This window comes from Cucurbita maxima, unplaced genomic scaffold (genome assembly GCF_002738345.1).
Source record: "Cucurbita maxima cultivar Rimu unplaced genomic scaffold, Cmax_1.0 Cma_Scf00014, whole genome shotgun sequence".
NCBI classification, from domain to species: domain Eukaryota; kingdom Viridiplantae; phylum Streptophyta; class Magnoliopsida; order Cucurbitales; family Cucurbitaceae; genus Cucurbita; species Cucurbita maxima.
In genome coordinates this window covers 1,124,572-1,150,701 of record NW_019272030.1, presented here as the reverse complement: position 1 = coordinate 1,150,701, position 26,130 = coordinate 1,124,572, and the positions used below count along the sequence as shown (strand labels likewise).

Genomic DNA, 26,130 nt, shown 5'->3' with positions numbered 1-26,130 from the left:
GTCTTCAATGGCTCAAATTTCGCATACTCGAGTTATAGTAGAACGTAGGTTAATATTCACGCGTTTTATAATTTAGCATTTTTTTATTCGTCTAGCTGTTCTCCAGCACGCACGAACAACTTTACAGTGCTACGAGTCAACATGAACGAGGTCAACTGACATAAAATATGTACCATCGTTCGAATAGGTGAAACAGATGTGTTTGGTCTTGATTTACAAAACGAGACTCGTGTATAATGGTTCTCAATCTAAAACATAGTAAAATTTTGATAGATTTTCTGTAATAAATGAAATCCAGACGTCATGATACCTTTCTAGTTCGTCGTGTCATGTATTGTAGATCCCGACGTCCCTACAAATTTCTAAATGATTATACTTAAAAGGGAAATTTTGGAAATATTTATGAAATGTTGTAGATAATATTACAAGCAAAATCAAGCTGACCAACCAAAACTAATTGAAAGACTTTGGTTTGCTGGTTTAATGGCACGTGTCGGTTAGAGTTGGGCTTTTGGTTCAACACAAAAGCCCACGACCAAGTTTATCCAAGGCCCAATAAGTTCAGTCCAGGCCCATTTAACGAGAGTTCTTTCAGAAACGAAGAAAGTATGAATTTGGAACGTCGAAACGAAACGGTTCGAAATCAACGGGAGAGATGAAGCCAAGTCAGCGATCCTCGTGAAACGAAAGCAAAACGCGGGGAGTAAGGGCGCCAAAATTTACAAAAATTTTCCCTATTTCTTGGTTGTTTTGCTTTATTAACAATGGACGCTTCGTTTTACTCTTACGAGAAATTTCCCTTTGGCTTCAATTCGTCTGTATTTTCGAAGTAACCGAATTAGCTGCGGAGAGTAGGAAATGGCCGGTGGAGGATCGTCGAAGTCGAGAAAGAGAGTGGAGGCTACTCCGGCCGCTGCCGCCCCTACTGGCCCTTCGCTTGTGAGAGCCAAAGATGGCAGTGCTTTTGCTCGATGGTGCGTTCTTGTTTCATTTTTTTTTTTTTTTTGTTTGCTTATATGTAAGGTTTGAGTTGCATTGATTGGCTTAGGACTAAAGAGGACATACTTAGGTTGTGGATCTCTGGTATTTTCTTTCTGCTTTCATTTCTACGTTTGATTCATCGGCGTGACTGTGATATACTTTCTAACACTCCGTTTCTTCGACTACTTTAGGAACAAATAGTAGTTTATGGAGTTCATTTTCTGTCTTTAATTTATTGTTCTCAGTTCGTCTGTTAGTCCAGTTTCGTTTTAGAGTTGAATGCAATGTTCGTTTCCTTGATAAACGTTTTCGTTGAGTTTCGTCGGTTGGATTAGTGCTAAAGAGGATGTAGGATGATTGATGAACCTTTTTAATGTTGCGTATTACCGGTTTCGTTTTTCTGTAATTTTTACTGGCGTGTTCGTGTTGTTTCCCAACACTTCATTGCTTCGATCATTTTCTAATTAAATTGTGGTTTTAGAGTTTTTGTTGTTTAAGCGTTGATAGTCTCTGCTAATCAGTTTGCTTTTCAGTCCGAATTAGTCAGAGTCGAATGAAATGTTCGTCTTATCGTAATCCGTTTGAATTGTGGAAATTAATTCCTCTTAATTGAATGGTCAATTTTTGGCTTACAGTGATGAGTGCGGCAAAAGTGTTCCGGCAGCACTAATCAGCATGCACAGCTGTAGCCTCGACGCCAAAATTAGAACGAATTTAGGTACATTTTTCGCGTGAATTTGTGAAAATTTTGTTTGTCCGTTGACGTTTTTTTGAGTCGAAACTCACCTTTTTTGGATTCTTGGCAGAAGCTCAGACTGTCGATAAGCAAACTCAAGCCAAAAAGCCAGCTGAAAAGTATCTTATTAATTTTTTTTCTTGATTCTTTGTCTGGTTAAAGGTGGTGCTTTAAATTGTATTAACTTGACTGTATCGCTGTACAGGAAAAGATCAGCACCATCAGAACCTAAGGCTAAGAAATCCCGAACGGAGAAGAGAGGGAAGAAAGACAAAGATCCAAATGCCCCCAAACGCCCTCCTACAGCTTTCTTCGTTTTCATGTATGCAATTCCCCATGTCCCTTCTATTTTCAAGTGTTGAATTTATCAGATTACTACACGGTAGTATCAATTTACCTGATTCTTTGCTGAAATTGCTCATTGTGCTACTTCAGGGATGACTTCAGAAAATCATACAAAGAAGCGCATCCTGATTCCAAAGGCGTTAAAGAGGTTAACACAGATCCAAAAAACAATCCTAAGTTTCCAGTAAAATTGTATCAATAGCTCAAATCATTGTATCCTCGCTCCTGATTGTGTATTCCAATCTTTATAGGTTGCAAAGGAAGGTGGTGAGAAATGGAAGTCAATGACTGATGAAGTGAGTGAGATTACTTGCCGTTCGAAAACATGTAAACGTTTTGTGAATCATGTCATCTAAACCTTAAAGTGATTAACAGGAGAAGAAGCCTTACCAAGATAAAGCTGCTGAGCTGAAAGCGGAGTATGAGAAGGCTTTAGAAGAAAGTCGAAATGCTGAGAATGAAGAAGTAAGATTTAAGCTCTAAAATGTTGAATTATTTTGTTCTATTTTGCAAATTGTAATGTGGGATCTTTGTTCAGGATGAAAAGGAAACAGAAGAGGTTGCAGAGAAGGAGGTAGAAGAAGTAACAGATGAAGAGTAGGAGAGATTCCATGGTAGGCTTTCGTAATGCTAGAAAACAGTCTTCTTCACTGCCTTGTTTCTGTTGTAAATTCATTCCGAGTCTAACTTAGTAAAAATGCTGTTGGATTCTATGGTTGCGTTTGAAGCAATATGGTACAAATGCTAGATTTTTGGTGTTCTGTTTTTGGTCTCAAATCTATATTTGAACCCATCTTAGTCAAATCTAGTTATGCAGTTTCATTATTTTAATAATTTGCAATATAAAAAATCTCTAATTAAATACTAAATTAATTTTGAATTATCTAGATTTTATTGATAAGAAATGGAAAGAAACAACTTAATTTAAGTAAAGCTTTACTTTAACTCCATAGTTATATGTTAATTCATACTTGAGACTTCGAATTCTGAGGTTATGATTTGAGATTTTACTTGATCTCTTTAAGTTTGTCTTTGAAGATCATGTTGTCTCATTCTGTCTCAACTTGATTTTAGTGCACATCGACGCCTTGCCCCACTATTTTTACGTGGAGTGTTCATCCATAGTCCACGCTTGTCATTTCCAGGGTAGAGAGATTTGTAAATGTTACACGTGAATTGGAGACACCAGTTGGAGATTTAGAATGAATTTTGCAATCTGAAAATTTGATCACTAAAATTGGGTATATTGTCATCACGAGGAAAATCGTGATCACTGGCTTCGAAACCATCATGTCTTCTCCGGTTTTGTGTGCTTCACACCATCAGCTAGAAGAACCACCGCTATCGGCTGGTCTAACTTCCGAGTTGCACCAAGTTAACAAAAAAAAAATAAAAAATAAATTCAATTTGGAGAATTGAGTTCAAAGTTGGTCATTGTATAAATGTGCATGAGAGATACTTTGCCACTGAAAATATGTAATCTTTTAAGGAAATGTAGATTTCTCTAGACGTTAATGTGAATATATACACACACAAATGTACCTTAGATGTGAGAGACGATATGCAGAATCTAGAGCCATCAACTGATTTTATGATTTCTTTTTCTTGTTATCATCATGTTTAACAAGCTGAACAGGAGCTGCTGGTATTCTAATCCACCATTCTCTTGCTCGCCTAATCCATTTGTTACTGGTTTCCTTCCTGTATGGCATTTCCCTCGTATACGCCTCGACTAATGCTAGCATAACTATGTACTTAAATGGAAGAAATGCAAAAACTAAAGCTGCAAAAATGAGCAGTAGCGCAACCATGTCTGTCGCCTGTAAGGAAGATGCACATTATAGGGATACCGACATGGGATCGTAATTGTTCATAAGGAAATGGACGGCATAACAAGTTTATATAACTGACTGAATGTTAAAGCCTTTAGGAAATATGATGCTTTGATTCATGTGTGAAAAATACAAAAAAGGAAATATTTATAGTATACATATACCTGCGGACGTACGGCAAATAAGAGGGCTCTGATTTTTAGGAGAAAAATATTCCCATCTTGAATCAAAGCTTCAACTTGAGTGATGACTTCTTGCAAGGTCAGAAGCTGTTCTACAGCATTTCGATTGGGGGGAGATGTGATTCTGAAAGGTTCTAGTGGCTTGCTTTTGCCAAACTGCCTGCGGCAAAGCATAAGAACCGCAAGAAATACAAGAATGCAAGGCAAAATAAACCTTGTCCAATTCCTGCATTCCACACATCAAAAATCACGTTATCTCCTGCTAATATGAAAATTTTAGCAGACATGAAGACGAAGCTTCTTCAAAGATAAACCAGACACTTGCAGTTGGTTGAAGCATTGATGGAAGAGATGTAGCAACAACTTGTGAACAATTACACGGTCATGTTGGAAATGCAGCGTGCGATTGGTCTAATGGACTCACCAAATGATCCAACTTACTACTAACCCACCATTCATTGAATAAATGAAAAGAAAAGGACACAAAAATTGCATAAAAGTTCCCATATTAGCGTGTAGAGTAGATAAGTGTTACAAAAGAACTATACTTAATACGCCAACAAGAAGTGGAGAGTAAAATAGAATCCAAAATTTCATTCTATTCAAGCATGCAGACGGTAAATCTCGATCATCAATCAGTTGCCAGTTAGTTTCTTCAGGGTTGGATTTTTTTTACAAGAAAAGATCTATGGTATTTACTTGGCTTGAAATAGAATAAAGTTCCACGAGGAAATAGATTCGTCTTCACCCTCTTTTACATGATAACGGTCAGTTCCTATGATGCTTTAGCTTCTTTGTTATTTTGTAGGAGTTTTTTGTTTGAGGGAAACAATGGGATTCTTAGAGGAATTGAGATTGAGAAGGAGGTGTGGCCTCTGACCAAGTTTCATGTCTCTTTCAGTGTTAGTTCAAACGGATTTTTAAAATACATTTAGTTATGTATTATCCTTGGAGCCTTTTTTGTACAGTTAGTTTTGTTTGTCTCCTTCTTTTGGTCCTTGTATGCCCTTTTTTATTTTTATAATGTCTCTGTTTGGCTTTCATAAAATTATATAAATGAAGGAACCCAGAGATTAGAGGGGTGACGTCCTTTAGAATTGAAGATCTTGTTGCTGTGCTCCAACCAGATGTGCCAAAGGAGACCACAGGCATTAATTCACAGCCTGGAGGAATTTCTTCTCCTCCTCTCTACAGGATAAAACTGAAGTGAAATTCAACAATTTGGTGCCATATTGATCCAGTTTGTCAGTCAGTTCACAAAGATGAAGGGAGGGGTCTTAGGTCTCTAGGATCTGCATGACTAGGGTTCATCAAAGGGTTGAGGAATTCGAGCAAGTGTAAAGGATACATGTTTCACTTTCTGGGCTTTCTAGGAGTAACTGGAGGAACCTAACAATTAGACAACTTGGAAAGTATCCAGAAGCTTTAACCATAGACTGATCATGAAGGTTCAAGAAAGGAATATCATCAGCCGCCTCCAAACTCTTCGGACAAAGAATACAGAAGTTCGGGTTTCTTCACTTGGAGAGCCTCTGACCTCTATCACAAATTGGAGAGCCTTTCTTTAACACCTTTGGCATCCTTTTGTATTTTTGTCATTTCATTATTTACACAAAATTCCTCATGTAAAAAAGGTAAAGAAAAAAGTCTCACTTTTCTCCTTTGATTCTCTCCCTGGTTTGTTTAGGAGTATAACCATGGGGTTCACTTAGCTAGAATTGATGGGCCTAAGCGGATACAAAATGACATGAAAGACCCTTCTATTACTCCTCAAGCTCATCACTAATAAATTTTACCACTAAAATACATGAAGATTTATGACTATGTGCCCAAAAAAATATTAGTCGTATTAATTCATACTTCCATTATTGCTCATGTTCAAAAATGTTGAAAAAGTAAATTATATCCATGTAAAATGTCTCGACAGATTGTGAACTTAGTCCAAACAGCCTTCAAACTAATAGGTAAAAGTAAAGACTGTCAGATCAGCATATTAAAGCTTGTGTATGCTTGTTTTGGAACACTGTTTTTGTATATCAGTAGAGCCCAGCAGGAATCAAATGCTCAATTTTGACCCAAACATGCAAAGTTCCAGATAATGAGTAGCTACTTACCTTATAATAGCATAGCAGAACAACAGTAGAAAAGCTGTTGATTTCTTAGTGTCTTCCCATGAGGCCAAAATCTGAATATGTCTAACCAATTCGAGAAATGGAGACAACAGTTCCTGGACAGACATGAAGAAAGACTCAGCACCAAAATACTTGAATCTCTAAAAAAATCCAATATTTTTCTTTGATTGAATCTCCGAGCATGCAAAAACTTACCACCTAGTAAAAAGATACAAGAAAAGATACTGAAACATGCGATTGATGATAACAATTGTTGATCAGGAAGATATACAAATCCATGAGTCAAATCAGTACTAAGTTTTACTAAGTTAAATCAGTACTAACATTTTTCTTTGATTGAATGTCCAAGTTTATTTTCTCAAGAAACTCAATCGTCTACCTTCATTACTGCAAGATTTGTATCAATACCCTCCACTTTCACTTGGTCAACAGTAGCTTGTGCAGCCTCAGCCCTGCCTGAATCTGATATTGATTGTCTCACAACAATTTCCAAGGGATTTGTCTCACCCGCCCAAATATCTCCAACTAAAACTGCGTCGGCTTCATAAGCTATCTCTTTCTGTAAGGTGAATCCAAGTTGACTTAGTGCCAGAAGAAAAATTGGAAACGATTGTCGTTGCTGCTTTGCAGGTGGGCTCCCAGAAACATCACGCTGAATACCATCTATATTTATCATCAGCAATCGACTCAAGAGAGTTTCTAAAATTGAATCTCCCCCAGGAAGGCTTTCTGCCAGATTAAAAGTGAGTACAGTTCTGTAATGTGATGAAAAAACATGAAAAGCTTCTCTAATTGCGCGAATTCTGAAAATGCCAAAAACTGCCCTTGCAAGGACTTCGGATTTCTGAGTTTCATTAAGATTGTTTTTCCTGATAAACTTATGTGCTCGCAGGATCTCAAGACAGATATCCAGCCAATAATCCCGCCGAGAACTGCCTTTGAATTCAGGAAACTCTAAATAAACAGGTTCTGTCCTGTAAAGGATCACTAAAGAGTTTAACCACAAAATAAATTATTAACCGTACCCTCACAGGAAGAGGAAACAAATATTAGAATCTAGGGACAAAAATTTATAAAACTACTTAATATCGTTCAAGAAATAACATACACAGATGTTGACTTGTACATAACAGCTTTATCAAAGAGACGAGCACCCAATGGTCCTGTAAGTTCAGGTTTTATTCTCTGCTTTGTATCTGCTTCCAGATCATATCTAACAGCTTTGTCATATAAACCAACACCCAATGACTCAAAGTACAAGGCATGACTGGTCAATGTCAACCTCCCTGCATGAAAAGATAAACCAGATCAGACGTGAAGGAAAAACAATTAATGAATATCTTCACCTCAGAATAATCAAGTGAATACTACATCACACAACCTCTCTAAGTTTAGCCTTTCAGATTCCTACTGCAAAAGGACGGATATTCCCCCAGGTGGATTTCACTATGTCAATGGAATTACAATTGGTGGTTTTGGCCCAACTTCAAATAGATTTAGGAGTAGTTCTAGTGTGAGTTATGGGGCATTCAAAGTTTTTGGTCCAATTAAAGAGCTTTGTTGTAACCCTTGGTCTTCCTACATCTTTTGAAACTTTGAATTCACCTTGTCATCTACCGCCATTTGGCCAATTCACCTTCAAGATTCTAGTGGAACCCTCTAACCATCTTAAAAGACAAACCAACCTCTCTTCTTTATTCCAACGAGAACCAGAATGAGACAAAGTAGTTTTTTTATATTATTATTTTTAATTATTTTAACCAAGCCTTCATCTTAGAAAATGAAAGATACATGAGAAAAATGTCAATTTCCACTTTCAAAACAAACTCGTTCACTTTTTTCTGCAACTAAAGTTTAGTATAGAATAGAGAAGATCAAACAATGATTGCTCTAACCACTGCACTCGATTCCATTGCAATCTTATATATATACATATAAAAGCCTTATCACTTTTCTTGATGCAACCAAAAAACTGGAAATGCCTATTTTAGCCGAATGAATCTGTAAACAACAAATGTTACCATTTTTATAAAGGGTGGATTACACATGCTGATCGAAGACAAGGCCCAAACAACTAATCCTACGGTGAGCAAAGGTTACCGCTGTAAAAAGAATAAAAACACTAAAGACTGAAAATGAGCTAACCGAAGTACTTCAATATTCCACCCAACCCAGAAAAACTCATCCTAGAGTTAAGATGTGAGCTGAAATGAATCTGGGGCATGATAAGGATGGAGATCAGCAACATTAAAAATGGAATTGATGTGTAGCAAAGGTGGAAGTTCCAGCCTGTAAGCATTGGCACCGTAACGCTGTAGGATATGGTAAGGATCAGGAAGGGTATTGCAAGCATCCATGTCTAATACATCACAAACCACTGGTTTTTATAGCTATTTCCTAGAGACAAAGGTATGGCACTTGAGCTTCTCCCCCTTTCTTTATCCAACTCACCTAATATGGATGTGGGCAAGGTTTAGTTGGGAGATTTAATGCAGTGACCAATTTTCAGGAAACTATATTTCCACGGCTTCCACCATCGATTATGATACTGCATATCTTTCCATTAACCATGCAACTTGTCCTGAACAATGAGTGCCGCTGAGGGTGATTTAGGTGTGAGGAGATATTTTTGGAGAACACAGGATAACTGGTCTCCCTCGTCTGGTTCAACATAGGAAGTATTTTCATCCAAATCCCCACTGTCTATGAAATCTTGAGCTTCCTCTTCATCCATGATGGCCAGTGTTTCATACTTAGGACATTCATTCAATAAATGTCCCTCCAAACCACAGCGAAAACACTTTCCCAGAGTTGGTTGGTTATTAGTTGACCTATTTATAGATGTTTAAGGTGGATTGGATTCTTTGCCTGCCAACTGATTTTCATTTGGTTTTGTACTGCTTTCTTGATTTTGAAAAGGATAATTCCTTGTTTTGGATGATAAACCTCTTCTATACTTGCGTTTGTCTCGAATATAATATCTTGAAACAGCTATCAACCCTCTCTTCGATTGTTGTGACCAAAGTGATGGTGTCAGTGAGAAATTCCGAAGGTTGAAGTTCAACCTTCTCTTTAATATCAGATTGCAATCCTCCCACAAATCTTGCTATCAAATGATGTACGTTTTCTGCCAAATTTGTTTTAGCCCCAAGTTTATGGAAATTCTCAACGTATTCTATCGCTGTCCGAGTACCCTGCCTACAATTCTGATACTGATTGTACAGATTTGCTCGTATTTGGTGGGCAGAAATAGATCTCACATTAATTTCTTCGTTCTTTCCTAGGTCTTGATAGGTCTCTTACCACGTCAACGTTGGTTGATTTCTAATCAGTCACACCAGGCTGAAGATCCTCTCCTCAATTTGAGCTCAACAAGTTGCACTTTCTTCCTTCCCGGCATATTAGCATAATTAAAAGAAAAATAAACTTTCAAAAAAGTTTTGATATCCATTTTACCGTTGAAGGCAGGTAGAGTTTCATTTTGTATTCGCGACCATTTCTCCTTTCTTCACCTATATTGCTTGTGTTTTCTTGATGAATCCAACACACAGTTGAGCCTCCTCGGTTTTACCTCTTCTCTCTGTTGTTCTTGCACATTTAAAGGCCATTCTTGAACCAAATCTTGGACATTTCTTGGAGGTGGTCGTTTGGGGAATGCCGGAAGCTCTCTTCTTGAACTCCAAGAGCATTGTTAGCTCTTTCCCAATGCCTAGGACATTCTCTGCAGTCCCTATTTCTCGCCTGATTTTGCTTAAACGTGAATTGTATGTTGAGTCATGGTAACCATCATTTGATGTATCTCACCAACAACTTTCTGTAGATTATCACATTGTTCTTCAGCTGTCGGCAAGCAACCGACCATGGAGGTTAGGGAGAGGGTGGTGGAAAGGTCCACTTTGTTGTCGCTACCACTGGTGTTGTCTCCACCCGATGGAACAATTGACTTCTTGGCAGCCCCAAGTCCAAGGATCTTGGAGCTCTTATACCAAATACGATGTAACCGAAAAGCTGGATGTCTTTATTAGCTGAATGAATCCATAAACAACGAAGGTTCCCAGATGCATAAAGAGTAGCCTTTGCATGGGCTGATCAAAGACGAGGCCAAAACAACTAATCCTACGGTAAACAAAGGTAACCCACTGTAAAAGGAATAAAAAACACACAAGACTGAAAAGAAGTTAACCAAACAACATCCTTTCTCCTCCAATTTCAAAGCACCAACCCTTGAGTCGTTTACTAATCAATAACAAAGAACACACTTTCTACACTAAAACTTCTAAAATTCATAATCCATAAAAGAAGCTCATAATATGCAACCTACATGAGATAAAATCTCCAACGAGAAAATTATTCCCCTTTCCTAGTCAATAAACATATATAACTTATGGAACTGCGTCATCTATATTTGAGCAGAAAAGGAAGGAACCTTTTAATGGTTGAAAAACTACAATCGAGAGAAGGAAACTTGGATCGTAAATTTCAATCTTCAATATCTAAACTGAGGTAATTCAATCTATCAATCTTGGATTACATTTGTAGGAACAATGCTCACCAGGCCATGCAGAAATGCCAATATGCTGAAGAACTGGTTGAGTGGGTACTGTACCATCAACTTCAAGGACAATTTCTCCTTCAGAAAGATGAAGATTTCCAGTTGATGGGTGCAATGCATTTTTAGTTGCCTTAATAATCCTGCAAAACATACATCGTAATAATTTTTCTCTAACAGTGACGCTAGTCCACAAACTATCTATTCTGGAACAGAAAAGTTCACGATCCAGAAACAGATAGGTCCCATCGTTAGACTTCTTCATTAACCATTTGAAATTGACTGCTTAAAAAAATTAAACATATTGCAATAGTTGCAACATGTTTCTGTTACAAGGTGAAATTATCATAAACTTCACACAAGCTTGAATCTAATAGCCTGTACATTAAGAGATAATCATTCTAACAACGCTGCAGAAGCATGAACTTATGAACTAAAGCAAATCAAACAATACTTTATTGAACCAAACACTTTGAATAAAAAACTAAACCAAAATCCACTTTCACGAAAAAACAAAACACTAGTATGGGAAGAACAAGCTTCCAAATACAAGATCCTAAAAATTAAGGTGTTGTTTGATAACCATTTCGTTTTCTGTTTTGAGAAGAACAAAAAACTGTAAAAACACACATTTAACAGCTTACATAATTAAACATATAAAATTTGAAGAAACAATTTCAAACACATTAATAAAGATCACACAATTGTCATCGCTAACGAAGCAAATTCTTACTTGTCAAGACTTCTTATATATTTGTCGAAGACAAGATAATGGAGTCGACGACCTGAAGAACTCGTAAGTGAATCAAAAAGATTGTGAACAGTTATGATATCTGCAAGAGCAGTGCAAGCAGGAGCTATCCGTGCAAAAGCTTCTGGTCCAACAGTTTTCTTGTCATCAAACTGATCACCATAATATAAAAGTTTTAAAAACTAGTACCTCAGAAGCTTAGTCAATGCTAGCAAAAAAGAAAAAAAAGAAAAAATAAAAAGATAAAAGAAAAATGGTCAAAGGTACCCATCCTAGACATAAGATAACATAATGAGCCTATCAAGTTGCAGATAAGAAAACCAGAAAATTATTAACCTGAACAGCCATGTTTGTAGAATTCGAATAAAATAGTGACCACTCTTCCTTATCCTCTACTTCCTCATTACTGCAAGAAGCAGTTTCCTACAGTTGGAAAGAGGATTTAGAAACACAATCAATTCCTTCTCTCCCTCTTTTTCTACTATTTTTGTAAATGAACAATAAAAAACTAAAAGTTAAGATCATGTTCGATAACTATTTAATTTTTAGTTTTCCATTTTTACAAGTTAAGCTTATAAGCACTACTTTTACCTATAGTTTTCCTTCTCTATTACCTATATTTTGAAAACGTTTTAAAAAACCAAGCCAAGTTTTGAAAACTAGAAAACATAGTGTTTAAAAATTTGATTTTGTTTTTTTAAATTTGACTTAAATTTATATGTGTTTTTAAGGAAGGTGAAATGCTTATCAAAAAAATTCGTGATGAAAAAAGCTTAATTTTCAAAAACATAAAACTAAAACAAAAAGGTTATCAAATGGGAACTAAATTATCCAAATTCCACCCCTCCACAATCCATCCCCATCCCCACAAGAAAAAAAAAAGATGCATTTAAGTGATAATCTCACTCTATCTTACTAAATATCAACTGAGTATAATGGTAGACTGTCTCACTTGCGGTAGTGGTTCGCTTTCACTACCAGGGCACTCCCAAGCAAGCATGATGTCATATGCCAAGCGACGGAAATCCTTGTTGCTTAAATAATCTGGACGTTTACTCATTGAATACAATGTTTGGTATGAGCAAAATTCCAACAAACTTCTAGAATAAGTTTCGGGTTCCTTATTAATTCCAGGTAACTCTGAATCAAAAAGTTGTTGCATTTCTTCAGTGGAAATTTGAAGAATCCTGCATTATAGAAATGCCTTAGCCTTTAGATGCATGAAATGACAATGTTATAAAAGCTGAAGCAAATGTCCAGTTCAATGGATTGCACTATAAATGCCAAATCCAAACTATGCCTTCAATATGACATATGAGCATATCCTTAAAGGCACTTAAAGTAGTGAAATCCTCTGGGTAAAAATTTGTAAAGTAAATTCTTTACAAAATTATAGGCTATTTATGAAGGAAAGATAAACTCTTTTTTGTTGCTCTAAAACAAAGCATATTAACCAACTGCAATATAAATTTCAAATGGAAACGAAACTGGATTTCGTGCAATAATGCAACAATAAATGAACAAGATTTTTAGAAAGGGAAAAATGAACACACTATTTTGGTTTAATAAGTCAGGAAAGAATAATAGGAGGTGATTAGTTTGATAGATATGCTTAATTTAGATTGTCGGGCATTGCACTATAATCGCATTATTGTCCATGGAGCATGAGTGAAGTGATTGATTGTAGACACACAAGTTCTTCCACAGTACTAAAGAATCGTTCATTAAATCACACATTAGAACAATTTTACTTATCAATTTCACCAGCATGACACCATTTTATCGTCGCACATCACTAACAGTCACAGTATCAGGTAGCAGGTCGTAACCTAACCAAAGTTTGTAAGTAAAAAATACCAGTAGATATTGTAAGACAGTCAACACTACAATTCATGCGAGTTCGAGCAAAAATACACACGATAGAAGCAAACAGAAGAAGAAAATAAAAACATTTGAAGAATACAAAAATGAAGACAACTGGAAAAAATGAGGAGAAATACTTGGAACAACGAGTGACAACAGAATTTGCGAAGGGAGAGAGTTGAGGGATGGATTTAGGAGAATCGGTAGGGGATGAATCTTCATCATTCTTCGATTTCTTGCGCTGAAAGATGGATCTGAAAGTGTTTGGTTGGTTCTTCATCAAGGTCTCGATCATTGTAGCCTTCGCTTTCTTCGGCATTATCTCTTGGACGCCAGTCATTCTTCCAATATATTAATTCGAACCTATTGAACGAGCAATCACAAATTCAAGAAACGGATTGATCGAGAGAGATGATTCGTACCCTGTTCGTAGTCTACGTTCCTCCGTTCAGCCTCACGTTCTTCCTCCTCCAATCCTGTGCCCTAATTCTCGACGTAGAATCAAAGAAAAGAATAACTACAAATTTCATCCTAGGGTTTTGAATTTTGAATTTTGCTTGGGTAAGTTAGCTCGTTGCACGATGAAACTCGGTCATTGTCAGATTTCACGTTGGTTGGAGAGGAGAACGAAACATTTCTTATAAGAGTGTAAAATCTCTCCCAAGCAGACACATTTTAAAAAACATTGAGGAGAAACCGGAAAAACCCAAAATATTTGCTAGCTAGCGATGGACTTGGACTATTATAGTCATCAACAACGATATGTTGCAGTTTAGAAGACGGGTGACCTATAATGGACTTGAGCTGTTATAGTCATCAACAATGATATGTTGCAGTTTAGAAGACGGATGACCTATAATGGACTTGGGCTGTTAGAGTCATCAACAACGATATGTTGCAATTTAGAAGACGGATGACCTATAAACAATCATATTCAAGAAAAAACAGAAAATTGAAAGTAGCAATCAATCTCAACCCCTCCACGAACGATATTGTCATGATGATCCCTCGACACTCAATTGAGCTCTCTCGAGCTGCCAAGCTTCGACCATGCAACTTCATAGTTCAATGTCATCATTGATGCTGAAACTCAAGTGTGACTCGACATTAGTGTACACCCTTAAAGCCTAGACAAGTAAAAAATATCGTTATACATACACATGTCAGACGAACACGACTCTTCACAATGATATGATGTTGTCCACTTTCAGCATAAACTCTCGGTTTTGCTTTGGACTTTCCCGAAAGACCTCACACCAATTGAGAGAGTATTCCTTGATTATAAACTTATGATCATTTCCTAAATTAGCCAACGAAATGCTACTGACATCCCTATACAAGCCATCAGAGTAGTCGTACTCTTCATTTAAGTTGTAACCCTTAGGTCAGATCACGACGTATACATTATTTTAAAAGAATTTTGTGAACGTTTAACTCCATAAATAAAACACCTAGCCGAAAGATTTATACAAGAAAATCAGATCGAGTTCGAAGCCATTTTTATTGACGGGTCACTCAAGAATGAACGAGTGCAATAAGTTGATCTAAGACAGCAGGGTCGGCAAGCGTTGAGGTATCTCCAATCTCATCCAATTGCTTGGAGGCAATCTTTCTCAAAACTCTTCTCATTATCTTTCCGCTCCTTGTTTTTGGGAGCTCATTTGCCCAATGGATCTTATCAGGTGTTGCAAATGCTCCAATCTAGAAGCGTGATAACAAAATTTTTCGTTCATTTTACGATCGTTTTTAAGAAGTTCGTATTTATGAAAACGATCATGACCGAACCTGTGTTCGAATGGTTTGTATTAGGCTTTCTCGGAGCTCTTCACTTTGAGGAACTCCCTTTACGAGCGTAACAAATGCCCAAATGCTCTGGCCTTTAACCTAAAGAAACTATGAACTTTAGTCTTTAAATTTTGATTTGACAGTCGAGAATAAAGTAGAGAACTAACTATAGTTTTCTGACCTCGTGATCGATGCCGATCACTGCTGCTTCTGCACAATGAGAGTGTGAAACTAATGCGGATTCCACTTCTGTTGTCCCGATTCGATGTCCACTGCATAATGTGAAGTTTTTAAAACATGGTTTATGTTTAAGCTCCTTAAATTTAATATTTTGTCTAAAAAAATATCGTTAAACTTTTTAAAACATTCAACAGTATTTCAGAAGTACTCGTAAACTTTCATAATAACTTTTAAATTCTTTAAGAAATTAAAAAATAAGTATTATATTTAAAATTTAAAAAAAAAAATGTTATTTTTTTAACGAGAGAATATAAAATATAATATTCTCCGATCTAAGAAATGAAATATACGTACCTAACGTTGAGAACATCATCGACTCTTCCAGTAATCCAAAAATATCCGTCTTTATCTCTAAATGTCGAACACAATAACACAAAGATTAAGATACAAAATTACTATCTAAACCAAATAAATAGGAAAAAAAAAAGAGACAAAAAGGGTATTTATGTAAAAATGACCTTGTACAACCATCACCAGTGAAATAATATCCGGGAAATGGCTTGAAATATGTGGTTTCATATCTGTCATGATCTCGGTAAAGTGTCCTTAATGCCCCTGGCCATGACCCTTTTATACATAAATACCCTTTGCCTTCACCTTCTATTTCATTCCCTTCTTCATCCACGATCACGGCCTGCATCGACGTGTAAGTAGGTCGGTTTGGTTTGAGCCGGGTTTCGTCTAAGATATCAATGTATATCATAGGTAATATCCTTTCTTTTTATTATAAAATAATAATAATCTTTTTAAAAATTATTAATTTGCAACTTTTCTTTTAAAAAAAATGGAAATGATAAAACGGTGTCGTTTTAGATGAGAACCTGAACTCCAAAAAATGGGAAAGTAGCAGAACCAGGCTTCAGTGGCCATGCCCCTGGAATTGGAGTAATCTACATCCATAAACCATATATATATATATTTTTTTTTAATTAATTAATAATTAAATATGCAATTAATCACCATTACTTTTAACTCAAAAATAAAAAATAAAATAATTACCATAGCAGCACCCGTCTCGGTTTGCCACCACGTGTCCGAAATAGGGCACCGTGAGTCACCTACCACCTCGTAAAACCACCTATACATCCAATTCAATAAATATTACATCACAAATAAAAAAAAAAAATAGAGTTACATAACAGTAACAGTAATTGACATGTACTACATTTTAATCTCCGTCTTCGTAATTATACATTAAAAATAAATAAATAAATTTAAGTACCTCCATGCAGCTGGATTAATCGGCTCGCCTGCACTTCCAAGTACCCGTAGAGATTTTCGAGAGTAACGCTTAACATGCTACATTTGTGTCGATATTGGAAATTACAATATTACCCTTCTTTTTTTCTTAAAAATAAATAAATAAAGGAAATTTACCTTTTCCCCATCACGCATGAGAGATCGCAGCAAAGTGGGAGCAGTGAAGAAAATGGAGACGTTGTATTTATCCACTATTTCCCAACACCTCCCTGAATTTGGATAATTTGGAACCTACCCCCATCAAATAAATATCATTTTTTAGTCCCTAAATTTTTATTTAAAAATTAAATATAATTTTGAAGATATTGTAAATTACGTAATTACCCCTTCATAAATAACGACAGTGGCTCCATTAAGCATTGGTCCGTACGTCACATAACCGTGCCCGGCAGCCCAACCACAGTCAGCCGTGGACCTTAAAAAAAAATTATTTTAGTCATTAAACTCAAAAAAAATATTTAATTTAATTATATATTATTTCATAATTTACCTTGCATTTAATTTCGATAGACTAAAATAAAATATTTTAAAGGAGTAAAATATAAAATTTAAACTTAAAATAGGGTTACGATGATACTCACCAGTAAATATCAGAAGGTTTATAGTCAAAAACATATTTGAAAGTAGTACCAACGAACACCATGTATCCACCTGTTGTATGAACGACTCCCTAATCCATATATAAAATTAAATATTAATACTGGTTAAAATATATTTGAGTGTTCATATGATCTAAGAACCCGACTAATCCAAACTATCTAATAAAAAATTTTGATTTTTTTTTGTGGGTTGACATTTGTCTTATCAGGTCAACCCGACCAATCTAACAATAAGGTTAAAACCCAACCCAATCTAACTGTATCGTACTTTTAAAATTATTAGGGAAGATTAAGAATGTTTGACATATGTAACCAATGTTAGTTATGTATTATAACTTGTGAATATTTGATATTTGAGTTTTATGAGATTTTAGTTATTCCTGTAGCATGTATGGTAGACAAGTCAGATTTTTTTAAATAATTAAAAAAAAAATAACTCAACAATCCGAAATAGATTTATTCGAGTTGTCCGAACATCAACCCACCCACTCGAAATTTCGGATTGATCCAAAATTTTTTTTTGAACCCAACTCAGATTGGGTTCGATTGAGTTGAGTTGTGAAGTTTATTCAGGTTATTCGAGTCACTAACTTAACCAACCCAAAATTTTGATTCCGTTCAAAAGATTTCTCCATCGTAGCTCAACTCGGAATAACCTAAAAATATGCATTTTCCTCCTTATTTATTAAAATTTAGCTAATAATAAATTAAAAAAAAGGTAAGAAAAATTAAATACCTTAGGCTTTCCAACACTCCCACTTGTGTAAAGCAAAAATAGTGGATCCTCAGCATCAACCCATTCCACGTCACAACTCTTTGAATATTTAGGAATCACATCCTAAAATAATAATAATAAAATTAAAAATTAGTGAATTAAATCAAAATTAAGTTTTTTTAATTAAAAATTCAAGGGGATTTTTTTAATTAAAAAATACAAACCCTAAACCCTAAAATATAGCCCTTAAAAAATAGTTAGTGAATTAACTATGAAATAAATTAAAAATTAAAAATTAGTGAATGAACTCAAAATTAAGTTTTTTTTTAAATTAAAAATTTAAGGGGATTTTTTTTAAGGAAAAAAAAAAAAAACAAACCCTAAACCCTAAAATAATAATAATAGCAATTAAAAAATAATTAGTGAATTAACTATGAAATAAATTTTAATTTTAAAATATATTTCTATTTATAATAAAAAATAAAGGGAAATAAATAAATAAAACCTGCCACCACAAATCTCTTCCTTCGTTCCATGGAGTGCTTTCTTTATCCAAAGCTGATTTATTTTCATAAACCAAACACGATTCTGTCCAACAAAATTAAAAAAATATTATTTAAAAAATTTAATGAGTTAATAATAAAAAATAAAATAAAATAATTAATTTGGAATACCAATAGAATGGCCATCTTTAGCTGATTGGATGAGGGCAGCATCGACAATGTCCTTAAGAGGGATGATTTTGGAACCTCTTTTTGCAGCATTACAAGTGACCATAGCTTTTGGTTTGCAATCATTTATTCTTTGAGCAAGTGATTCACAAGAAAATCCAGCAAATACAACCTTATATTATACCCCAAATAATATCATTAATTAATATCCATATGATTTTCCAACCATATATTATAAATGTATATATAATCAAATTTGAACGAGAGAATGTAAATGTAAGGTTAATTGGTTAAGTAAAGTTTAGGTTATGAAATTGTTTAGCTGTGAAACGGTTATGAACTTGATTAGATTAGGAACGAGCAGCTAGCCGAGTTAGAGAAAGAACGGAGTTGAGTCAAGTATTGATAGAGATGTCCACAAGACGGGACGGGACGAGGAAGCCTTCGTTGTTCTTGTCTTTGCTTCCTAATCCAATCATCGTCCCTCACGAAATTCTCTATTTATTTTCATGAGAATCAAGGCAGGAATTTCCATGGAGAATTTACAGGAATCAAGTTCCTTAGGGATTTTTTTTTCAAATTTTTATAATGTCCTTGTCTCCATTTAGCTAACAGGGAGAAATCTCTTTTTGTTCCTTCGTTAATTCCTCATTTAAACCGAGATTCCCCGCCCAGTTCGCTAAAGGACATATTGAATCTATTATTCGGTTCTCTTCACTTATATCCTACACTTCTATTCAGTGAGTCCGTTACATTTTTTTAAAAAAATAGCATTTAATTTTGATAAATTCTTTATAGTATGTATTAAATTGTTATAAATTAAAAATTATCAAGACTAAAATGTTAAATACTAAAATTTAGGGACGTGAAAGACATGAAGGAGATAGTGTATATACCGAGTGGACGACACCTATACGAGCACAAGCTAGCATTGCAATGGGAAGTTCCATAATCATTGGCATGTAAATCACGACAGTGTCTCCCTTTTTTACTCCAATGTCTTTCAAAAAATTAGCAACCTAATTAGTTACAAAATATACAATAATCACAGACTAACCACAAAATAGGAAGAATAATAATAATAATAAATAAATAAAAGTCCCGTTTAATAATATTTTTTGTTTTTGTTTTACTTAAAAATAATGTTTTTTTTTTCACAAATAAATATTTATAATTTTAGGTAAATTTTAAAAATAAAATTACTAAAAATATTATTTGTATATAATTTTCAAAATTTAGCTTGAATTTTAAAAACATCTCTAAATAAAAATAAAATTAAAATTAAAATAAAAAATTATTTTAAAAACTATTTTTTCCCTCAAAGTGCCTTTAATTTGTTTTATTAAAATAACAAAAAGATAAATAAAAAAAATAAAAAGAGAGAATTACTTGGGAAACTTGGTGAAGGAGGTGGGTGTAGGTTAAAGAAGCATCAAAACCAGGCTCGTTTCCTTCCCAATGCATTGCAATTTTGTCTCCCAATCCAGCCTCAATGTTCCTATCTATGCAATTGTAGCAAATATTCGTAATCCCACCCTTAAACCACTGCTCCAAAAAAAATAAAAAAAAATAGATATTGTTCTATTTGGACTTTCCCTTTCAGATTTTGGTGTTTTGTTCTCCTCCCCAACCAATGTGGGACATCACAATCCACCCCCTTTTAGAACCCCAGCGTCCTTGTTGACACTCGTTCCTTTCTCCAATCGATGTGGGACCCCACCACATCCACCCCTTTGGGGCCAGCGTCCTTACTAGCATACTGCCTCATGTCTACCCCCCTTCGGGGAACAGCGATAAGACTGACACATCGTTCGGTGTCTGACTCTAATACCATTGGTAACAACCCAAACACACTTCTATCAGATATTGTCCTCTTTGGACTTTCTCTCAAGATTTTAAAACGCGTATGCTAGAGGAAGGTTTCCACTCCCTTGTAAAAAGTGTTTTGTTCTCCTTCCCCAACCAATGTGGGACATCACATGTTCAGTCTGTGTTTAATAATATTATGTTGAATCCCGACCGTTATCGATTAGTATTATTGTTATTCTTAGTTCAAGAACATGCCGAACAAATTCAAATTTATTAAATAAATAAATAAATAAATAAAAGAGGAGAATTTAGGAGGGTTACCTCTATATTAATATTGCCTTGGGAAATATGAAGATTGTGAGAGGAGGGTTGATGATGATTCCATTCCTTTGTCCAATAGAACTCAGATGATGCAATTTCAGACCAAAATTCTGAAGGTTCTTCAATGGATTTTTTGTACATATCCAAATACTTAATTCCAAAATTAAATTAAATATAAGTATTTTCCAAATAAATAATAATAATTATTATTATTATAATAAAAGAGAAAATAATTGTAATAATATTAAGTATTTTCCAAATAAATAAATAAATAAATAAATAATAATAATTATTATTATAATAATAAAAGAGAAAATAATTGTAATAATATTAAATATTTTCCAAATAAATAAATAAATAATAATAATTATTATTATAATAATAAAAGAGAAAATAATTGTAATTAAGAGAGGACCTTTTGAGTGGTAGGAATATGAGCTTGTTGAGAAAATTCCTGCGATGGAAAGACAATTTCATCTTCTCCCAGAAACTCCTGCAAAACTAAGGCGTTTAGAATATTGAAGTCCATTTTTTAGTGGCCGAAAGTCGGGTCGTTACACTAAAATTAAAAGAGGAGCTTACCTCAACGTCGATATTATCGATGGTTATATCAGCCTTTTCTTGATTATGATTCAACTTCTTTTCCCGTTTCGATTCACACAATACAATTTCCAAACGGGGTTTGTGGACTTTCAAATGCTAAATTAATTTCCAAAAAAAAAAAAAAGGGTAATCCACGAATACAGTTGTAAATAAACGAACGATTAAAAAAATACATTCATCAGATGTTTTACATTAACGACAAAAACATTACCAAACGAGCTTTAAAGGGCTTGGCCAAAGAATTTTCAAAAAGAAAAATTGAGTTCATGTTATTGTCAAGAGGAACATTCTTGTAAAACAACAACGTTCGAGAGCTCCATATCATACTGTTTGACAACATTTTATTTTTCTTTCTAAATGTGAGATCATCCCAAGGTCTCTGGTTTAATTTATACGCTCAAAATTAAATTAAATTAATTTTTTTTTAGATAACTATTTAACAACTATTAGCCAATTAATACCAAAGCCGCTGCCATTAATAATTTATTTACCTTTATATAATTTTCAATTAACGTCTATAATTTAGACTAAGCTTTAATTTGATAATACGAGTTATTTAGTCAAACTTTACTAACTTTTCATTTCATTACTATATCAACATTTTTAGGGATATTTAATATTTAGCTAATGTGTTCGTTCACTATGTCAGGGTTTACGACTAAATAAAAAGATGAAGTAAAATTGTTGAGTGGGTGAAAAACAATTTAAGGATGGGGTGAGGCAAACCGAAAATAAATTCTAAGCGTATTGGAAATGTAAAGAGTAGATTAGTAATTTAGTCTAAGATTAAGTCGGATGATATGAACGACCCAGATCATTTTAGCATATTTTGTTATCACTCGGGCGTTTTTTGGAAAAATGACTAAAGATATCTCGTAATATAAAATTGATGAATTTCCTATAATAACTATCAATTATTTTAAACCTCTCGTGATCATAATTTCATTTTGTTGGATCATTCTCAGGTTGCCTCCATTCTACTTGAGAGATATAAATGTAACAAAAATAGAGAGATAAAATGTAGCATTCATATTGACTGTCGGGTGGAGTAAAATAAGAGCTTCCTAGGTAATAAATTTTAAACTTTCAGTAATTTATTTATTATTATTATAATTAATATTATTCCTACTCCTATTACTATTATTATTATAATTAATAGAAAAAATAATACATGTAGGACTTTAAAAAAAATGTAAAAAACCTACAAGGAGTTACAAATTAAATACAAGTTTTGTTGGAATATTTAAATTAAATACAAATTAAATAATATATATATTATAATAAAAAATAAAAATAATAAAAGAGAAAAAAATAACCTTCACTCAACGGAAGTTTCACAAACCTACTATTAATTATTTGACCCAATTTAATTTGACCATCACAATTAATATGTATGAAAAAAAACCATTAATATACATACATACATATATATATATATATATACACTAAAATTAATATATTTTCACACCTCATTAAAAAATTATGAAAATATTGTGAATCTTTGGGTTAAAATGGAAGATGCCCGACCCTTATTTAAAATCATTTTCGACTTCGAGGTTTCTAATAAAACAAAACATTCAAGATCCCGAAGAAAACATGACATAAAAATATGAACATAATTCAATACTTAAAGGATAACAAATATTTTACAAACTAGTAGAGTCAATCGTGTTGAAAGGTTTGTAATATGAGATCAAAATAAGCCAAAGCAAGGTTTGTAATATGAGATCAAAATAAGCCAAAGCAAAAATACATATGATTGCCATGACTCGACCCGACTTCATCATCTATCCTGCTTGACCTTACTCTAACTTGAAAATAAAAATATTTTTGGAAAGATTCATAAAAATATCCCGTAATTACCTCATTTCATATCTGGAGTGAAAACTTGCCTCGCTTGAATTTCATCTAAGAATTGTAACCATATATAATAGTCACAAAACATTAGTGATTATATTGCCAAAGTTTTCTACAAACACAAGTATAACAATACCATGGGGTCATATCGCCAATTTTTTTTTCTTTCTAAATTTCACTTCCTTGTAGTTTTGAACATTCATGAACATTCTATTTTCTTACGTAACTAGCCTGCCTGCGCAACATTATGATTAGCATCATGTCACCATACCATAACATAAGTGTACATGCATCATAAAATACCATAGGTTTACAAAAGATTCATGGTCATAACTCTTATCATACTCATCGCATTCCCACAAAAAATTTCATTTAGTACCAAATTGTCACTCTAACAACAAGGCAATATCGCCATTTCATACATTCCCTAATTTTTATGGCTTGTAAAGACATATATATGCATGAAGTGTCGTAAAATAAGAATGTGTAAAGCAGTTTGTGACAAACCATCATGGCTATTCATGACATATTATCATTTCCTATTTCCTCCAAGACTAACCTTTCTATCGTGCCTCAATAAATGCCGTTTGTTAGCTCAAATCCTCGGGACTCACTTGTTGCTTATACGAATGCCAATGACATTCTTGTAAAATACAAATTACAATAAGCCAAAGCGTTGTGGGCGACCTTGAGATATTTTCTTTCAAGCTCAAAGATACGATACAACCCTTGACTATAGTGAGGAAATGGACGAGAGTAAAGAGTAATTCCAGCAGAACATGGATATTCAGTCACTTAAGAGAGTTAAGAAGGGATTCTGATGCAAAACTATTCCACTCAAATTTAAGAAAGTATGGGGTAGATGAAAGAAAGCTAAGAATTACTAAATGCTGCTAAAAGTTCAGTACATGAAATTCATCTTTTAAACAAAACCAGAAATCTCTAACGCCAAATATAATCAATTTAGGAGAGAGCATAATCAAGTCTGGTACCGTACACAAAAAATAAATATACCATGATCAAAACAAAGTGTCATTTCATCCCAGTGAAAAGAAACAAGGACCCGCATCTTCAATCACCCTTTCTCCTGAACGAACATCCCTCGGTGAGTCTAGCGCGCCCACCAGTTGGCTGGCATAAGACTGTCTGGCAGTTACCGCATACCACAACAGTTTGTGAGTGGCTGAAGACAGTGGTACTGCATTTCATCACAAAAACAACAATCAGAAACTTTCAATCCAAAACATCTTCAGACAGAATCTATGAGAATTATCAATACAACAAAAGTAATGAAAAGTGATGGGGCTCACATGTTGAAGCATCCCTGGCACTTAACGTCCTTCAAATCAACGGTACACAACAATTAAAGGGAAAGCTTGTCAGAATATAATATAAATAAAGGCAAAAAAAAAAAAAAAAAAAAAAAAANAAAAAAAAAAAAAAAAAAAAAAAAAAAAAAAAAAAAAAAAAAAAAAAAAAAAAAAACCATGAAGAAACACTCTGTAGGATAGTAAACAGATGCGCTGAATTTGACTAGAATATCATTAAAAAATGGCATGGAGTTGAAATAGAAACAAAAATAATACCATGAAGAAGGAGTTGGGTGATTGCACAAGGCGCTTGAGCTTGTGCTTCCTCTTCTCTAGCTCAGCAGGAGGATTCAGCAAATCAATATCGTTTTGGAGAACCTATTGGCATAAAACAAAACATCCCCATTTGAATAACTTAAGTTCAGAATCTGAAACAACGTTTTAAGGCCACAAAATTGCAACAAGAACCAACAGCATTGAATTGATAAGAATAGTGGTACAACCACAAGTCAACAAAAAAAATCAGCATCAAATTATATGCTTCTCAGTTATCACATGCTCCAACAAGTGTTGGAATGGGTAACTTTAGTAGTTGACTTCTTGGTTTTTTATTAAAAAAATTCCCAGACATGTTAAGGACACATAAAAGACGCATTCAAATCACTAAGAAGTAATGTTAAGAACACATGTGGGATGTACTCAACGGAAATAGGAAGAAAAATAATGTTAAAATACATAAACATATATATATATATATATATACACTTGCTTTTTTTTAATGAAGAAATGTTCCTTCCAATTTCAGAAAACCACGCCAAGATAAAACAGCAGCAACATTGACAAAGAAGAAAATGGAAAAACAAAATATAAAAACTCTGCGAAGTTCGGTGCATCAGATGTAACCCACCGCGGTGCAAATTTCTGTGCATAGTTCCACCAAATTGCGTCAGGTTTCCAGTTTTCCTAAATGAAAAATACTTCATTGCACTAAATCGACGACAAGTATTCCTCTTCCTACTCGACTTATTTAAATATAATCTAAAGCTAACTTCCTACTAAACCCTTCCCAAAAAATCGTTGGCAACAAAAAAAATCTGAGTCTCAATCCTTCAATGCAAAGATAATCGGAGAAAAAACAGAGACAAAACCGCAGTTTTTTATGTAAGAATAGGTTTAAAATGCATCAATTCTTCTATCTTGTGTCTACAAAGATGAATCAGCTCTCTCGTAAGTGTCTCAAGCAAAAGTGCGGAGCATAAAATACACCTAAATACATTCAACTTCGCGGCCACAGAATTCTCGAACATAACCAAAACGGGAAACACAAAACAATTAATCAAGTTGAAGAGGAATGAGAACTCACCATCTTGAAAAATCCTGGAAAGGAACAGACGAAAGAGTGAAATCCTGCGCAAGCCAAAAGAAAGTAGCGCACGACCGCAACAGAGGGAGAGAGCAAGAACCCTAAAACCTCGATCTTTATATATAGTGATGCGTGGGGCGGTACAGAAATGGGCTTCTTAAGTTTGAAAAGCCAGAGTTTGGGCCTCAAGTTGGATCATAGATGGGCCTTCTAGACACCTTATGGA

The 26,130-nt window shown here is 34.3% G+C and overlaps 4 protein-coding genes across 7 annotated transcripts; 1 reads left to right on the top strand and 3 right to left on the bottom strand.

Moving 5' to 3' along the window:
- Positions 1-773: 773 nt before the first annotated feature.
- On the top strand, positions 774-2,863 carry LOC111489146 (high mobility group B protein 7-like). The gene is made up of 8 exons (XM_023137217.1): positions 774-974; positions 1,617-1,699; positions 1,788-1,836; positions 1,923-2,039; positions 2,153-2,210; positions 2,314-2,358; positions 2,438-2,527; positions 2,601-2,863. The coding sequence occupies exons 1-8, from the start codon at positions 859-861 to the stop codon at positions 2,661-2,663; spliced, it is 621 nt and encodes a 206-aa protein (XP_022992985.1). The 5' UTR covers positions 774-858; the 3' UTR covers positions 2,664-2,863.
- A 320-nt stretch (positions 2,864-3,183) lies between these two features.
- Positions 3,184-13,899, bottom strand: LOC111489145. 4 transcript variants are annotated; one of them, XM_023137212.1, is made up of 11 exons: positions 13,509-13,897; positions 12,461-12,695; positions 11,845-11,931; positions 11,491-11,660; positions 10,761-10,900; positions 7,317-7,494; positions 6,588-7,182; positions 6,191-6,303; positions 4,059-4,302; positions 3,605-3,882; positions 3,184-3,419 (listed from the first exon to the last, which is right to left on the bottom strand). In XM_023137212.1, exons 1-10 carry the CDS (start codon positions 13,709-13,711, stop codon positions 3,652-3,654), a joined length of 2,196 nt encoding a protein of 731 aa, XP_022992980.1. In that variant the 5' UTR covers positions 13,712-13,897; the 3' UTR covers positions 3,184-3,419; positions 3,605-3,651. The 4 variants fall into 4 exon arrangements, with proteins under 4 accessions (XP_022992980.1, XP_022992981.1, XP_022992982.1 ...); XM_023137213.1 differs by lacking the exon at positions 3,184-3,419 and having other exon boundaries at positions 3,478-3,882; positions 13,509-13,712; positions 13,794-13,889; XM_023137216.1 differs by lacking the exons at positions 3,184-3,419; positions 3,605-3,882 and adding an exon at positions 3,909-3,982 and having other exon boundaries at positions 4,039-4,302; positions 13,509-13,899.
- Positions 13,900-14,702: 803 nt separating this feature from the next.
- On the bottom strand, positions 14,703-21,714 carry LOC111489370 (acetyl-coenzyme A synthetase, chloroplastic/glyoxysomal-like). The gene is made up of 20 exons (XM_023137559.1): positions 21,586-21,714; positions 21,354-21,470; positions 21,187-21,264; positions 20,772-20,921; positions 20,031-20,186; positions 19,538-19,660; positions 18,645-18,813; positions 18,476-18,558; positions 17,992-18,093; positions 17,238-17,326; positions 16,981-17,071; positions 16,774-16,887; positions 16,619-16,695; positions 16,396-16,474; positions 16,218-16,286; positions 15,855-16,030; positions 15,691-15,747; positions 15,338-15,428; positions 15,157-15,255; positions 14,703-15,072 (listed from the first exon to the last, which is right to left on the bottom strand). The coding sequence occupies exons 1-20, from the start codon at positions 21,712-21,714 to the stop codon at positions 14,887-14,889; spliced, it is 2,235 nt and encodes a 744-aa protein (XP_022993327.1). The 3' UTR covers positions 14,703-14,886.
- Positions 21,715-24,035: 2,321 nt separating this feature from the next.
- On the bottom strand, positions 24,036-26,011 carry LOC111489630 (40S ribosomal protein S27-2). The gene is made up of 4 exons (XM_023137944.1): positions 25,905-26,011; positions 24,818-24,919; positions 24,542-24,570; positions 24,036-24,429 (listed from the first exon to the last, which is right to left on the bottom strand). Exons 1-4 carry the CDS (start codon positions 25,905-25,907, stop codon positions 24,303-24,305), a joined length of 261 nt encoding a protein of 86 aa, XP_022993712.1. The 5' UTR covers positions 25,908-26,011; the 3' UTR covers positions 24,036-24,302.
- Positions 26,012-26,130: the final 119 nt, after the last annotated feature.

Excerpts from the sequence above, each read along its gene's own strand:
- LOC111489145 (XM_023137212.1), bottom strand. The coding sequence starts at position 13,711 with ATGACTGGCGTCCAAGAGATAATGCCGAAGAAAGCGAAGGCTACAATG. Across the intron at positions 7,495-10,760 it reads TGGCATTTCTGCATGGCCTG|GGAGGTTGACATTGACCAGT; the intron begins GTGAGCATTGTT and ends CTTTTCATGCAG. Across the intron at positions 3,883-4,058 it reads TATTTGCCGTACGTCCGCAG|GCGACAGACATGGTTGCGCT; the intron begins GTATATGTATAC and ends TCTTCCTTACAG.
- LOC111489146 (XM_023137217.1), top strand. The coding sequence starts at position 859 with ATGGCCGGTGGAGGATCGTCGAAGTCGAGAAAGAGAGTGGAGGCTACT. Across the intron at positions 2,040-2,152 it reads ACAGCTTTCTTCGTTTTCAT|GGATGACTTCAGAAAATCAT; the intron begins GTATGCAATTCC and ends GTGCTACTTCAG. Across the intron at positions 2,359-2,437 it reads GGAAGTCAATGACTGATGAA|GAGAAGAAGCCTTACCAAGA; the intron begins GTGAGTGAGATT and ends AGTGATTAACAG.
- LOC111489630 (XM_023137944.1), bottom strand. Across the intron at positions 24,571-24,817 it reads CACCCAACTCCTTCTTCATG|GACGTTAAGTGCCAGGGATG; the intron begins GTATTATTTTTG and ends GTTGATTTGAAG. Across the intron at positions 24,430-24,541 it reads TGCCAGGGATGCTTCAACAT|TACCACTGTCTTCAGCCACT; the intron begins GTGAGCCCCATC and ends GATGAAATGCAG.
- LOC111489370 (XM_023137559.1), bottom strand. The coding sequence starts at position 21,714 with ATGTTGTCAAACAGTATGATATGGAGCTCTCGAACGTTGTTGTTTTAC. Across the intron at positions 21,265-21,353 it reads TCGATAATATCGACGTTGAG|GAGTTTCTGGGAGAAGATGA; the intron begins GTAAGCTCCTCT and ends TTAGTTTTGCAG. Across the intron at positions 16,031-16,217 it reads TCCCATTTTTTGGAGTTCAG|GCCGTGATCGTGGATGAAGA; the intron begins GTTCTCATCTAA and ends ACGTCGATGCAG.